The sequence below is a fragment of the Sceloporus undulatus genome, chromosome 4, assembly GCF_019175285.1.
Source record: "Sceloporus undulatus isolate JIND9_A2432 ecotype Alabama chromosome 4, SceUnd_v1.1, whole genome shotgun sequence".
NCBI lineage: Eukaryota > Metazoa > Chordata > Lepidosauria > Squamata > Phrynosomatidae > Sceloporus > Sceloporus undulatus.
The window spans coordinates 223,396,995-223,411,799 of record NC_056525.1 but is presented as its reverse complement, the minus strand read 5'-3'; the positions used below and the strand labels follow the sequence as shown (position 1 = coordinate 223,411,799).

Genomic DNA, 14,805 nt, shown 5'->3' with positions numbered 1-14,805 from the left:
GAATAGTCTGCCCTGTAGCTGTGACACAGCTATTTATGACGATCTGAATCCCAGGTTTTAAAACAGTAAATAGCACTTCTCCCAAAAAGATGAAACAATTAGGTTTTCCCAAAATATTTCACAATATCAGATCTTTCTCCCTATTACTTTAATGCAGCTTGGCATGCAGGGTTTATCTACACCAAATGGTTATAGATTTGGTACTAATTTAATTATCATGACTCCACCCTACAGAATTCTGGGATTTGAAGTCTGGTCAGGTACTTAGAATTCTCTTTGAGAGCACGAGTGCACTCTCCTAAACTACAGCATCAAAATGATTTAGCAGAGAATTCTAAGTATATCAAAAGAGGGCAAATACCAGGATTCAATAGGATGCAGCCATGACAGAAATGATATCAAACTGCTACAACTGTGTATTGCTGACACATTCAATGATTTACAAAGTGGTAAGGTTCATTCTGCTCTTCCCCCCTTAGATCTACAAGTAGCTGGTACACTTTTGGAATGCAAACAACTAATAATCACAAGGCATCATTATAATAAAATTTCAGTTTTGCCTGAAGTGCAATCTAAAAGGATGTGCATAGTGCTTACTTGAAAGATAACAATGCAACAGTCATTTCCAGTGTAACAAGGAATCCATGTATTTCATGACCTGAAGTTATTCACAGTTATGTGTTTTCACTTTCAACCATTTGAACTATGACCAGACTCCTGAGCTTTTCTTGAATCTGAAGAAGATTGGGCAGATAGCAAGACTGACCCTTTGATACTGCCTGGCTGGGAAACATCAAGGTGTGGATGGCTTATCTGGAGTGGTACAGTTTCAATAACGTCACTTTTAGGAGTTGTCCTGTTATGTACGAAAAGAGAACTATTAAACACCAAACTTCAAGAAAACTACAGAATATTAAGCACTAAAACAGACATACAGCAGAACAAGCATTAAAGAAATACACAGCATTAAAAAATGAGGCCTAAAGGACTACTCATTGTATAGGGAATCACATGCTCTGCATGTATGTCCAAAGTCTAGCATCTCTAGTTGAAGATGTTCAGCAATGGGAAAGACCTCTACACCTCAGAAAGAGCAACTACTTCTACTCAGAACTACGATTTTGGGCTACCCAGACCCATGATCCATCTCTGAATAAGGCAATGCTACCTAATGAGTAATGAAATATCAGGCTTGCTAATCTACAGTACAATAATTTACAGAAGCTGGATCAGGACTAAGATCAGCAGACCTTTGTGCCTGCTAGCAATGGGACCCACAGATTAGAGTAAAATTTCTAGGTGACTGCCAAAGATATTTTGGTGTATTTTCATAATGTGTACAGCATTTCAACATGCAATCCATTCTAAAAACATGTCTGCTACTTTGCCTTCACTAGAACCCCATGAAATGAATTTCATTTCATAAACGTATAGGTGATGCAACATAAATACTGCAGCATCCTATGAGCAAGACCAAACAAGCTTCCTGTATCTAAGCCCAACATGACTGCAGAAGCTGTTACTTTGGTTTCAGAGACTGCTCAAAGCATCTTTGTAATTGAACCTTTGAGTGTCTGCTGAATCAGGTTGTCCCTCTGTTAATGCCTGTTATTTTGGTTCGTCTAATCTTGAAGTTTATATTGCAGCTCCAAGATCAACACATACTGGACACTGGACAGTGCATCACAACACTTCATTTTCAGGGTACAAATTACGTAGCTGTGTAAGAAAATCCATCTCTTGTCATTGATCATTTCAACTGTCTACCCAGTACAGCTACTACAGCTTTGTGGGAAAAGCTTGTTTATTAGTAAAGTGTAATTTTTCCCTTGACTATTGCACAAAAAATATGTTAGCTAAAATGTAAACTAAATAAGGGGGAAAGAGTGCTTTACCTTCCTTCAGCCATTCTCTTCATGCTTTCTGAAAAGTTGATATTTTGCTTATTGTCTGCCTTGCCACTCTTTTCTAGTTGTTCCAAAGGCACTTTAGGACTGGTTACTGTTGGCAATCCACTCTGCTCACTGTGGGCAAACTCCTCTTCTTCCACTTTCTGGCTGGGTGTTCCATCTGCGTCCAAATTTCTCTCAGATAATTCTGGACAGCTTTTTATCTCAGTGAATGTCTCTTGGCTCAAGTAATCATGGTTTGCAATAGCTATTGCAGAAGTGCCATGATTGGTTGTGACACCTGTGCTGGTCCCCATTGATTTTGAAATTACCTTCAGTTTGTGAGAGCTGGATTTGTAGTGCTTCTTTTTGTGTTTCACTTTAGAGTTGTGCTTTAAGAAAAATTCGCATGACTCTTGCAACACTCTCCGGCTTTCATTGATTGGGCTAAACAGGAAGAACAGAGACAATGTGTGCTGATTAAAACTGTCTTCTATAATTATTTAGTAAATGTGCCTATTGCATTCAAAACTAAAACTTCCCTCTTATTCATATCACTGTTAAAATCCCTATTGATTAAAATTGTGCCAGACTGCAGTTTTAAAAATTTTAATGTGTTTATATGGAGCAAAGTTACAGAAATAGGCACAAAATAACACTAAGATGCAAAGTACTGTGCGCATTTGTCATCCTTCTAAGGACTCATAAGCTGAGTAACTATTATTCTCCCCTTCTATACAAAGTCAGGGATAGAATAATGTCTCCAGCTATCAATATCCTGCCAGAAAAAAATTTAAACTTAATGTTCAGAAACACATTCTTTCCAAGTTCTTGGCTACAGAATAGAATGAGAGTACTGTATGTTATTTGCCACAGGCAACTTATTGTCAAACTGGAATGTGGAGCTAGTTCAACATCCAATGTTCTAAGCACTGGAGATTGAATGGCACAGATTGAAACTGGTCAAATACTACACAGGAGAAGGGAGGAACCTTCCCTTACTGCTTCTTTGTCCACTTCTTGCTGAATACACAACTGATGGAAAGTCTTTGCCAATTACATGTCATCCTTGGCTATGCCTTAGCTCAGAGTAAGGATCCTATCTAGTCAAGGGGTGGTAAGCTTGTGGTCCTCTAGATCAGGGCTACTCAAAGCAGTGGTCCCTGGACCACTGTTGATCCCTGAGCCATCAGCTGCCAGTCCCTGCAGTTTCCAGGAAAGAAACATAGATAACCAATGGGCACAAATATAGGACTGATCCCTAGCCCACTGAGGGAGGAGAACTGTCAGTACCCTACACTAGACAGCCTGAAAAGCACTGCTCTAGAGTTCCTTGGGTGCACAACTCTCACCACTCCTGATGTTTGTCATCTGAACTGGTCAGGGCTGGTGGGAACTGAAAACTAACATGTGGCATGCCACAGGTTTCCCAATCCTCATTTATAGCTTCATTTATACACCACTTCATACTGAACTAACAGTGTCTAAGCCATTTACAACTGTAAGCTAATTGCCTCCAACAATCTGGGTACTCATTTTAGCGACCTCAGAAGGATGCAAGCATGAGCCCTGGCTAGTACTGAACTCGGAACTTTATGGTTTTGAGTGAGTGACTGCAGTACAGGCGTTTAATCACTGCACCACCAGGGCTCCTATTTCATAAGGGCCAACCAAATGCCACCTGGAAGCCCACAAGGAGAACATGAAGGCAATAACCCCCTTCAGCAACTGCTGTTCCAAGCAATACTGCTTCTGATAAATGGAAGCTCCGTTTAACTATCACAGCTATGGGGTTGTCATAAATTGACAAGTGACTTGAAAACACATATACACACTAAGGTTTGTTCTTTTCTTCATTTTGCAAAAGATGCTGAGCTATTTGATCTTGAGCAATAGAGTTTGGACTCTGTGAAGTCATATTTGTCTCATTTTGTTTGCACCAAGCATTGCTGGCATTAATACATTCTGTTCCATATTTTTTTCTGGAGACTTAATTATCTGTTTTACTGTGCTACCTAGCAGACAACTAAAGGTTCTCTGGAAATTGTTCAGAATTTCTTGTCTTTAATATTATTATCTCCTATAGAGGGAGATTTCTGTTCTGCTTCCATTCTTACTGCATCTATCTTTTATGGTTACCAGTAGAGGATGTGCAAGTTTTCTTATGTATACTCTTCCACATTACTTTCCCTGGATTTCTTTGCTTCATGAATTCCTAATGGTCATGTTCAAATGCCACATTCAGCAAAAATCTTTAGAATGTAGGTCAGGAGTGCAGAACCAGGCTGCAGCCTTGCAACTTCTAAACACACCCAGTGGATAACTTCAAGGAACATGTGAAGGATCTAGGGGAACACTGAATTGTTCTGGATGAGCAGCATGCTCTTGCATGCAGTTTGATTGTTTCCATTTACAGTAAGAGCCACTAAGCAAACTACTAAGCTCTCAGCTGTACTTCTCTGGTTTATTTTCTGTTCTAGCAAATCAGTATGAGAATCTAAAAGTTTTTATCTTGGTTTGATTCTCTCACTTTTGACAAAAGAACAGCTAGTGAAGGTTACCTGTCTATGTTCTCATGACATAATAAAACAGAACAGACGTCATGCTACAAGTGGGAGCAGCTGAGTAGCACATACCAGCACATCACACATTACAGTGTTGCATGAATTCACCCAAATTTTGTCTTCTCCTCTTTTGTTTTTCCTTGACACTTCTTTTAGACAACATTTGCAAACTATTTTCTTCAGCTCCTTTTGTCTATATTCCTTGCCAGATTAGTTTCCATATATTCTCATTTCCCCCATTCTTGTACAGTTATTTCATATCTTTTCTGAAGACTTGGGCTAAGGGATCACATTACCTTTTAACACTGCTAGTTCATCCCAGTTATAAGCTTGATTCTATCTAGCCACATAACAAGTGTGGTTACTTTCAGGTAAGAATTGCTTTCGCTGCACTAAAATTATTTGCATGTGTCATCAAAATGCAGCAGAGTGAAACTGAGCAGTTTTTGCTGTTGGTGGGGGATTGAAGGGATGTTCAAAAGTCAAGAGGCAGCTGTCTGCAATATGAGTAGGCAACAAGATTGAAGATTAGGAAGAAAAGTAGGCCCAAATTGTAGGGGTATTGAATGGAATGTCTTCCTGTCAAGAAAACAAATTGAGTAAACAATGGGGATACAGGTGCAGGCCTGAGGGAACAACGGATGGGGAAAGGCAGGTGGCTGATGGGGAAAGTGGGTCACGGGAATTGACTCTGCATAGAAAAACCTATATGGTATTGATGGGAGGGGAAGGATGAGGAGACAGAGACCTAGAAACTGGAATGGGATGACTGCACAGAGTTGAGATGACGGAAAGGTAAGAGACTGAAAAATGGATAGTGTCACACATTATACAGAAGGTTAGAATTCACTGTCAAGGGCAGTAGGTCTATAAGTGCCTTTTACTTGCCTTGCATTTCGTATTCCTTGCCTAGGAAAACCCTATGAAATTCATAGAGTCACCCTAAGTCGATAGGCAACTTGAAGGTACACACACACACACACACACACACACGTGCACGCACACATATGAATTTCAAAGGGTTTTCTTAGGCAAGGAATGAGAGCTGGTTTTGTCAGTTCCTTCCTCTGAAAATAGCCTACAGTATCTGGTGTTCATTGGTGGTCTCCCATCCAATACTAGCCAGGGTTGACTCTGTTTAGCCTCCAAGATCAGACACAATATGGTGACTTTAGGGCATTTAGGCCCTCCTGGTAAAAAGAAACTAACCAAAGAAGAATGCTTTGTGGGGAAAATTTTATCTCCCCCCCCTACTCCATTAATAGCAACTGACAATAATCACCCAGACATAATAAAGAATAGAGGGCATTTCTAGACTTTGCAACATACACACAAAGTCAAGACATGACTATTTAACACATATTCTTGAAAGCCTGCCCATTAACAGTGTTTATGGTTTTAAGCTCTTCATTTATAAAGACCACCATCCACAAAAATAAAAATAAATAAAAAGGGCCTTACTCTCTTTTGCGATTTCTGGTGAAGAAATTTGCCCATTCAGAACAGGTCTTTTTGCTTCCCACCCAGAAGACTGGAGAGATGCCAACAATTAAAGTCATCAGATATTTCATCAGAAACAAAAATACTTCAGGCCTTGCTAATATCTTGACCTGGAAAACAATCACTATTCATTAACAATTCAATAGAAAAATTGTTTTTCTGCATTATACCTCAGAAGACAAAGAAAACAGCAACACAATAAGTCTGTTCCAGTTTTATTTCAGCTGTGCTTCACCCAGGCACACTTAAATTGCTCCTATTAACCTGGCTTGCCTAAGAATCTCTGGTAATGGCAGTGCTGCAATTAGCAGCAGAGAGGATACAAATCTTGTCACAACATTTCCATCAGCCTTATTGTATGACTGTAAGAACATCACACCCTCAAATAAGAATTAGTGAGACACACGCACACACACAAAACGAAAATCCAGAAAAATTTGCTATTCTATCAGTCCAAATAAGTGCACAAAAGTACAAACACAGAAATCCTGTAGAAACCTGAAGAAACTCCTAAAGGAGTGAGCATGTGTCTCCTTAATTCTTATTTGAGGGTGTGATGTTCTTTCTCTACATTTTTAATATCAAAAGACATGTATAGATACACAACAGCTCTTAAAATTGCAAAACATGGCCACACTATATGAAAAGAGGGAGCTAAAAAGACAGGAAAAGTTTGACTGATTATTGTGAGTGAAGAGCAGCACTAGCCAACATGGTTGTGTCATCTGAGTACAGTGGAAAGATGACAAAACTGATGAGCTGAAGTTAATTAGATCAGGCAGAATCTTCAGAATGCCTGAGGAAAATGTACAATGATTTTTTTCCTGCTGCTCACTGCAAAATTAATCCATTCCTGTGAAGAGCAGGCTTTTCAAAGGACAACTTCAACTCAAGCACATACTTGCCTGTCTCACCTAAGCCTCTAATTTTATTTTAATGTGTCTTGGCAAATTCAGCTCTCTCTGTTATCATTCTGGTTCAGAGATGTAAAATTTCCAAAACTTTTGAAACCATTGGATGTTTTCCCTCTCTTGGGGGTTTCTGGAACATCACATTGTTACTTTAGCATATAAAATGCATTATGGATAAGGTGATATGGTGTGAAGGTATCATGCCTGCCATATTATTCAGAAAATGAATATAATTTGAAATTACTTTTTTTTTTTAAATGTCTTTTGTTACAAGCAGAGCCAAGAGGTACATCTAAAATACAAGAAATCCTTGTGGTATTGTGACTTTATGAAAAACAGGGGGAACAAACCAATAAAAAGGGAAGAAATGGCAAACATTAGCAAAATGTAGAAAATTATTTTGTCGCTCCAGTCCTCCACAGTGTCAAGCTGACATAAAGCACTCATTACCATAAAAAGAACTGAGAAAAGGAAACCAAGACCAGCAATTTCAATAATGTGAGATACTACATAGAAACTACCTGTTCTATAGCTTTTAAAGTACAGGTAGCAATATATGAACATTTTATCTTAAATATTTTATGCATAATTCTGAAATAAAATGTCCCATTGTCCTTAATTACTAATTTTTAAAAATAAATAAATAAAAGCTTCAGAAAAAAAGTTATTTTCCCTCAAATTCTTCCAGACCTTCCCATCTATATTTATTTTTATTAGTTTGAGAATCAAAATTAGCTGAAATCACAGACTTTTCTTTGAGCGGATTAGTTATTTCAAGACATTTGGACTGAAGTAAATGTAATGAATTGTGCTGAAGTGTTCAGCTTCAATAGATGGAAACAAACACATCAAGTAAAAACAATGGCACTTCTCCCTTTCCCTCTGCTTTTCTATTTGTGCTTGCTCAGTAATGGATTCGGAGGCAGTTGTTTACCTACCTGCCTTATCTCAAACTTTGTTTACTAGATTGTTTACTGCAGACATTTTTCTGCAGCCCGATATTGGAAGGATACTTAAAATCTTTTTCCCCAACCCTCCTTCACCATCCTCCCAGTGATAAAGATTCTGATAAAGTATTTCGAGCTAGACAGAATATTTGCAGAGGGGAGGCTGGCAGGTGTAAAAAGACTTTGTAAAGAAGAGCTTCTATGTCAGAGACTTTGGCGTGTTACAGACCGCCTGAAAGCAACAGTCTGTCGTCGCTGCCAGTTGCTGTGTCTGGGAACCACAGCGACCAAACCGCGTGGTTTCCGGGCGCAGCAAAAAAGAAGTGCCAAAATGATGCTTCTTTTTATGCCCCGGAAGTGGTGCCGTGAGGCGCTAGTCGCGCACTCGCGGCATCAGTCCTCCGCGCGACGTCCGGACGCTACACGTCCGCGACATCAAGATGGCGGCGCCTGTGTGGAAGGGCGCCGCCATTTTGTACAGACCCAGTACATACTAGGGTTAGGGGCGTCAGGAAGTGACGCCCCTTCCTAACCCTAGTATGTCCTGGGGATATACTATATGCCCGTCTGGAACGGGCCTTTGTTAACTGAATTATGCCTGTACTTTCATTTAGTATTTAGGTAGAACATGAATTTGTCAGTGGCTACTTCCTGACTGTCAACCCTGCATGTCAAGAATTTCAACTGTCCCTTATTGCTATTTTGAAAACCTAGCAACAATAGAAGCTGCCATAATATACATAGCATAGACAGAAGATTTTGCCATTTATTTCACTGGAAAGGGAAAAAAAATTTTTTTTTTTACCTCCCAGTTCTAAATTTTACTCATTCAACATCTCCTAAAAGGAATAGATCGATTTCAAAACCTAGTATTGTGTTCTATTATACTAATATTTTTACACTGAGCAACAGAGTTTTGTTCCTAACTTTTTTATTTATATTATGGTTGACATAGACAATACTAACAATTCTGGAGAGTTTTATAAAATCAAAAAGAAATCCACATCTGTGCTTGGTATTTACACAAAAGGTTTACTCACATTAGGAGAGTCCAATTAAAAAGTTATGGATAGTGCACTGAAACCTTACCATTGAAGGCTCTTTCGCTGTCTACAGATTATCCATAAAATAGCACACATCACTGGAAAAAAATCATACCACATGTATTTTTGCAGCAAATTACCAAAACAATCAAGCATCCCAAAACTCTTTGTTCTTCAGATATGTGCTGTGCAAGTATTTACTGCTTACCTGATAAGGGCAGGGTATATGAAATTCATCACAATGGTCATACACCCATGTGATTTCCCAGGTCTTCCTGTACACTTGTTCATAGATGTAGCATCCCAAGAGCATTACTAGAGGTACCAGGTATAAGCCACTGAAAACACCAATTCGAATCATGAATTTCTTCAACTTTTCTTGATTTCTGCCATCATGCTGTATGACTTGCCGCACATGGTTTAGAGAAATTATTCCTGCTAGAAGAAGAGACAAACCAACAAAAACACAAAGGCACAAAGGCAAAAGGACAAAGAATCGGGACACATCTAAGTCATAGAGGCCAACAAAACAAACACCACTGATGTTGTCACCTTCTACTTTGTTCATGGCCAGAAGCATAACAGTGAGAAAGCCGGGCATGCCCCAGGCAACTGCATGGAACCACAATGCTTTTTGTTCAATAGCTTCACAACTCCATTTACGTCCAGCAGCTAGGAACCAAGTGACTGTGAGAATCACCCACCATACAGTTCCTGCCATTGTGAAAAAATACAAGGCCATAAAAATAATTGTGCAGCCTTTGTTCTGAGAACCAAGAACAACGGTTGTACCAAGCTGTAGTTTTTCATCTACTTGATTGCAAGCTGTTCTATTTCCCAGGAGAAAGCCAAGGAAGTAAACAAGAGACACTATGCTGTAACAAACAGAATAATATATGATTGGCCTCTCTGGATACCTGAATCGTTTAACATCAATCAAAAACGTAAGGAACGTGAAAAGAGTGGCACAAAGGCAAAAAATGGAAACAATTCCAATGAAGCTTTTGGCAACATCTAGCTCATGGTTACTGAAGTACATGTTGGGACAGGGGGGTGCACACTGATCAATTCCCAAAAACTTGTAGCCTTGTCCACTGGAGGTCTGCAGATGGCGTGGGCACCAAAATCCATAATCCCTTCTAGGTTGTCCTGGGGTCTTCCGAGTGCCATGGGCTCTTGTGGTTGCAGAAGCAGTGACAGCAGCACTTTCATCACAATCTTCCAACCTATAGAGGTAGGAGAGAAAATATGTTAAGGGATTGTAGAACTGGCCCACAATCTAGGGCAGTGACCAGGACTGCAGCCTAGGGACTAAATTCCAATTTAAGAAGAGTGTCAGGAACTGCTTGCCAGGAATGGGTAGGTCAGGATGAAAATTTTAACAGTGTTGCACAGTGCACCACTTTCAAGCATACAGAATCTTGCCTGACTGCATGCAGGGATCCTTGCATCATGAAAAAGTTGCCAGATTTTAAATAGCCCCGTTTTCTACAATGATTGGACATAAGGACAGAAAAACCACCATGGGTAGAAAGGGGAACTTGCAAAGACAAATTAGGTCCAGAGCAAGGTTTCCCTCCCCAATCTATGGGAGTCATTCACTGTTAAGTCTTCTGCAGCCTGAAAAACAGATTATTCAGATAGTTTCATGTAGAATTATACTATAAAGAATTAGAAAGATCTTTGAAAAGAGGTTCCTCATCCAACCCAGAGGCATTCCCAAACCCTACCTGTAGGAAGCTGGTGGGGAGAAGAACACCTGCTCTTGACATAAGAGATAACAGCTGAGATTCCCCAGTGTACCACTCACTCTCAGATAGAAAGACAAGGAGAACCCAAAGTCCTTCCCCTGCCATGCATCCTCCTAGATGGGAGATTGCAAAGACAGATGAAACTGCCTCTGCTGGGATGCTGGCTGGAGTATACATTCAGCCAGCATCATGTGCAGGAAACTAGTTCTGCTATGCAGGGGCTTCTCTGAACAGACTAAGTGTGTATGTAACAAAATCAGCTTCCTGAACATATAACTTATGTTCAGAAGAGATGTCTTCAGGAAACAAGGCCCTTGCTACCTTTCTAATGTTAACTCAACCTGCCTCTTCTGTTTCCTAATTCGCCAAAAGTCTGCAAGTTAAATTACATGTTCTCTAACAATGGTGAAGGGAAAGGCAGAAGAGGATTTCATTATCAACATGATATATTATTCAATGAAGAGTTTTCCCTATAGTTTTTTGAAAATTTACTATCATCTGCTCCCACAGCACTTCTTTACTTTGAAGAAGGAGCTGGCTCACCATACTTATCACATATATCATCTTAAGACATTATAATGCATTCCATGTCTATGCCAAATCTGCTGGATTGCTACCATCCTCAAAGAGAAGAAAATAGAGGGGAGTGGGAGAACTGTATGTATCAGAGTATAACCAAAGAGGGTATAATAAGTGCAGATCAACCATGTGGAAAAGGAAGCAGTGTGTGTGGTCTCACTGCTCTGCCATACAGAGAGTCATTCTGCTGATGAGAAATGCATGAACAGAGAGACTCAGTCTGAAGCCCAAGTAAAATCCAGTAGAATTTAGAGACTGAATAAAAAGCACTGTACCTGTTGCATTCAAGCTCCTCAGGCCACATGATTCCAAAAGTGTCCATGAGTTGTTTACAGTCAGAGTAAACCCTTTCACAAAGACTTCGGCATGGGTGAATCACACGTGCTGGTTCCACACAGATAGGCACAAATGCTTTGCACAAAAATGCACGGACATCAGGTGAACACTCAATATTCAGAAGAGGAAGAAATGGCTTTGGGAGAGGTGACAAAAATGCTTTGATTAAAAATGTGACAGAGAAACACAACAAAGCCAAGCAAACTGTGGCTCAACTTTAACTATCTTATGTTTGACAGAATTGAAATTGGCTTATTACAAAACTTTTTACTAAAGAATAACTAGCACCCTGTGAATTTTCAAAGATGAGACGTATGTTTAAATTGGTGGGGTGTTCCAGCAGCTTCTTCCAGGAGTGTATCCCTCCTGACTCGCTGCTATCATTGTACTTGCCTAGGAGAAGTAACCTTCATGGAAATGTTAAGATTCCTAGCGCATCTGGGCTTGATTTCTTGGAGACAGATCAACCTTTGAAAGCATATAAAATATGGGAAGCATTCCACATTAATGAAATATGCAACTGCATTTGGACAGGGTGGAAAATTTTAAGTATTTCTTTCCAGTTTTAGCTTCATGCAACCCCCATCTTTTATAATTGCTATCAACACAGCATATAAGCCATCAGGCAACCATTGGTCCCAGGGAACTTCCCGTTTGGATTGCAAAATGGAAACATTCACACAGAAATAGCATATAAGTGCCAATTCAATATACCAAATTGATATATTAAACTACATGTAGTTCAACATTCTGAATAGATTCCTATCTTAAAGCTACTTTATACTAGAACTTCAGCTCATTTTGCTGAAAGGAAGGGGGGCATTCTAAAATGCCATTTCCCTGAGATTATCACTGTGAGCTTCACAGTGAATGAAAATTAAACAAAGAGCAAAAAATACAGTAAAAGGCTTTCCAGACTCTGTCTGTAAGTGTATTGAGTACTGCTCTTTCCTCTTCTTTTTTTTTAAAGGAATGTGCACACAGACTGGTTTCATTCATTAAATAAATCCCTTGGGCAGTAGAGCAAGAAAATAAGTATGTGTATTTTACCTACATCTCCACACATGTCAGAAGCTACTGAACGAGGCCAAGTAACTGCTGCCAATGAGTAATTATATTACAGATTTGTACTGCAAACCTCAAAATATAAGTATCATATTTTTAACCATTTTAATTAAATATCTATACCCTGACTACTCAGTTTGCACTAAACATCTTCCTTCTGCTAGATGATAAAATGACAAGACAAGAGATTTCTACAGCACCAGGTTATGCATACAACAAAAATGTTATTTTGCCTGTCATATTTCGAGGCTATCAGGAAGGAACAGTAAAGAGGCAAATTTCTCTTTACTTTTTCATACCCGCTGTGTGTGCTAAATGGAAATTTTCCATTATACAAAGTGAAAAGCCCACATTTCCTTATAGTCTCCCCAACAAAAAACAGAGGAATACATTCCCCAGTTGAATTCTAAGCAAAGGGGAGAAAAGCAAAGACCATATTAGAGTCCATTGCTGAAGACTTTAAAGAGGATTTAATCATTCAGGGTCTAAATCTATTTTTTGTATCATATACTGGAAGCCGCATAAGAGACACCCACATATGACGCAGATGCACTGTACTTCCTCAGAAGCATTTGGACCAATTGCATATGAGGAAGTAAACTTCAGTTTACCAAAGCTCATGCTGCCAACTTCTTTCTTTCAGTTAGTCTCAAAGGTGTTACAGGATCTCTCTACATACTGATTCTACAGACTAACATGGCTATATCTTTGAATTGTTTACTTAGTGAGAGGAAACTTTTGCTGCTTTATTTTGCTTTAATACCCAGCCTGTAGAATTAAAAAGCTTGCTCATTAGTTTGAGACTTCTTAGGACTTTATCACATGGGACCTATGTGTTTCCATCCCGAAAACCATTAAAGTGTTGGCATCCCAGAAAAACAAGCAAATTAGCTAATGAATAGCACGCACAGAGCGCAACAACGGGTGAAAAGCACATTATTTAGGCAAGAAAGTGGATAGAAAGCGAATTTTGGTTTCAGAAAAATGGAGACAAATCCTGTTGATACCGTGGAAATAACTTTTTTCACATGCTCAAAACTGTCATTTCCACAAGTGCATACATACACATGCTCCAGAGGGAAGGAAAACCAAGGTAGAAAATCCTCTTTGCCTCAGAAGCTGTTTTAGAAGAAAGAAGGCTGAGGCTACCCTTTGCAAAGTCCCATAAAACTACACACATACACAATAGAGAGAAAGAGGAGGTGGATGGTCCATAAACCTGCCTGATTTCAGCGAGGGCTGTAACTCCCAGATGCCCTCCTTTTCCAGGACATATCCTCCATTTCTTCCTCCTGTACAGGAGGAATTCCAAAACATTCTCTCTCTTGCTCTCCCACCAGCTGTACCCTTAGATTTAGAGGCTGCAGGAGGAGGAGACCAGCCACAGGCAAAGGAAAGAGGTAGGTGTGTGTGTGTCTTTTAAGAACAATGCTGCCTCTCTTTCTTCAGCACAGAAAGGAACCATTGGAAATCTGGGAACAGGGAGAATCTGGCAGATGGTTTACAGACTACTGCAATTATGCTGCTGCAATTACGAATTTGTGAATGAACTGGAAATAAAAACATGGTATTTTTGTGGAAATGCCTATTCCCTAATTCACCTCACTTGGATTCTAACCGGTTTGTGCACAGTGTCATCTGCAAAGCTATTGTGAAATTGTCCCTAATGCTCTTGATGACTCTGCATTGTGACTAATTTAACCTTCCAATTTTCCCCGTGTGATAAAGTCCTTAGTCACCTGATAAAAACAATAAATTACTGTAGTTTTGAGAGTTCTAGGCACATCCTTAGTCACAGAAACCAAAGCCACCATTAAACTGCTGCAGAACTAAATGCATAGAGGCTCTCCATATATTGTGACAAAGAAATCTTAAATATTTTTATTGCACCATCCAACAAGGAGCTCAACATCTTGAGGACAGGTGAAGCTGACACACAGCAGTTCACATAAGGTATACCTCCATTAGCTAAGGGCTGAAACAGACGGCTGTATAGGGGCCGCTTGACACCGCCCCTTTGAGCACTGGATCGAGGCCACGGCAACTGCTTGCCATGTCCCCAATCCAACTTTTCTCAGCTCAAAAAGAAGCAGCAAAATGCCACTCCATTTTGCATGTGGATGCAGCACCAGAGTCGCGCCATTATGGCATGTGCTGTGTGGACTTGTTGTACACCGCTTTGATCTAATTTGGAAAAGCGGTATATAAATAAACATCATG

At 39.7% G+C, this 14,805-nt stretch overlaps 1 protein-coding gene across 1 annotated transcript in view; it reads right to left on the bottom strand.

Annotated features, from left to right (window-relative positions):
• Window positions 1-390: 390 nt before the first annotated feature.
• Window positions 391-14,805, bottom strand: part of FZD6 (frizzled class receptor 6) — a 39,868-nt gene continuing 25,453 nt past the window's right edge. The window contains exons 3-7 of the mRNA XM_042464600.1: window positions 11,460-11,656; window positions 9,063-10,080; window positions 5,915-6,063; window positions 1,896-2,336; window positions 391-856 (exon numbers count right to left, since the gene is read on the bottom strand). Of these exons, the coding sequence (XP_042320534.1) occupies window positions 691-856; window positions 1,896-2,336; window positions 5,915-6,063; window positions 9,063-10,080; window positions 11,460-11,656 (1,971 nt within the window). The 3' untranslated portion in view covers window positions 391-690. The remainder of the gene's footprint in view (window positions 857-1,895; window positions 2,337-5,914; window positions 6,064-9,062; window positions 10,081-11,459; window positions 11,657-14,805) is intronic.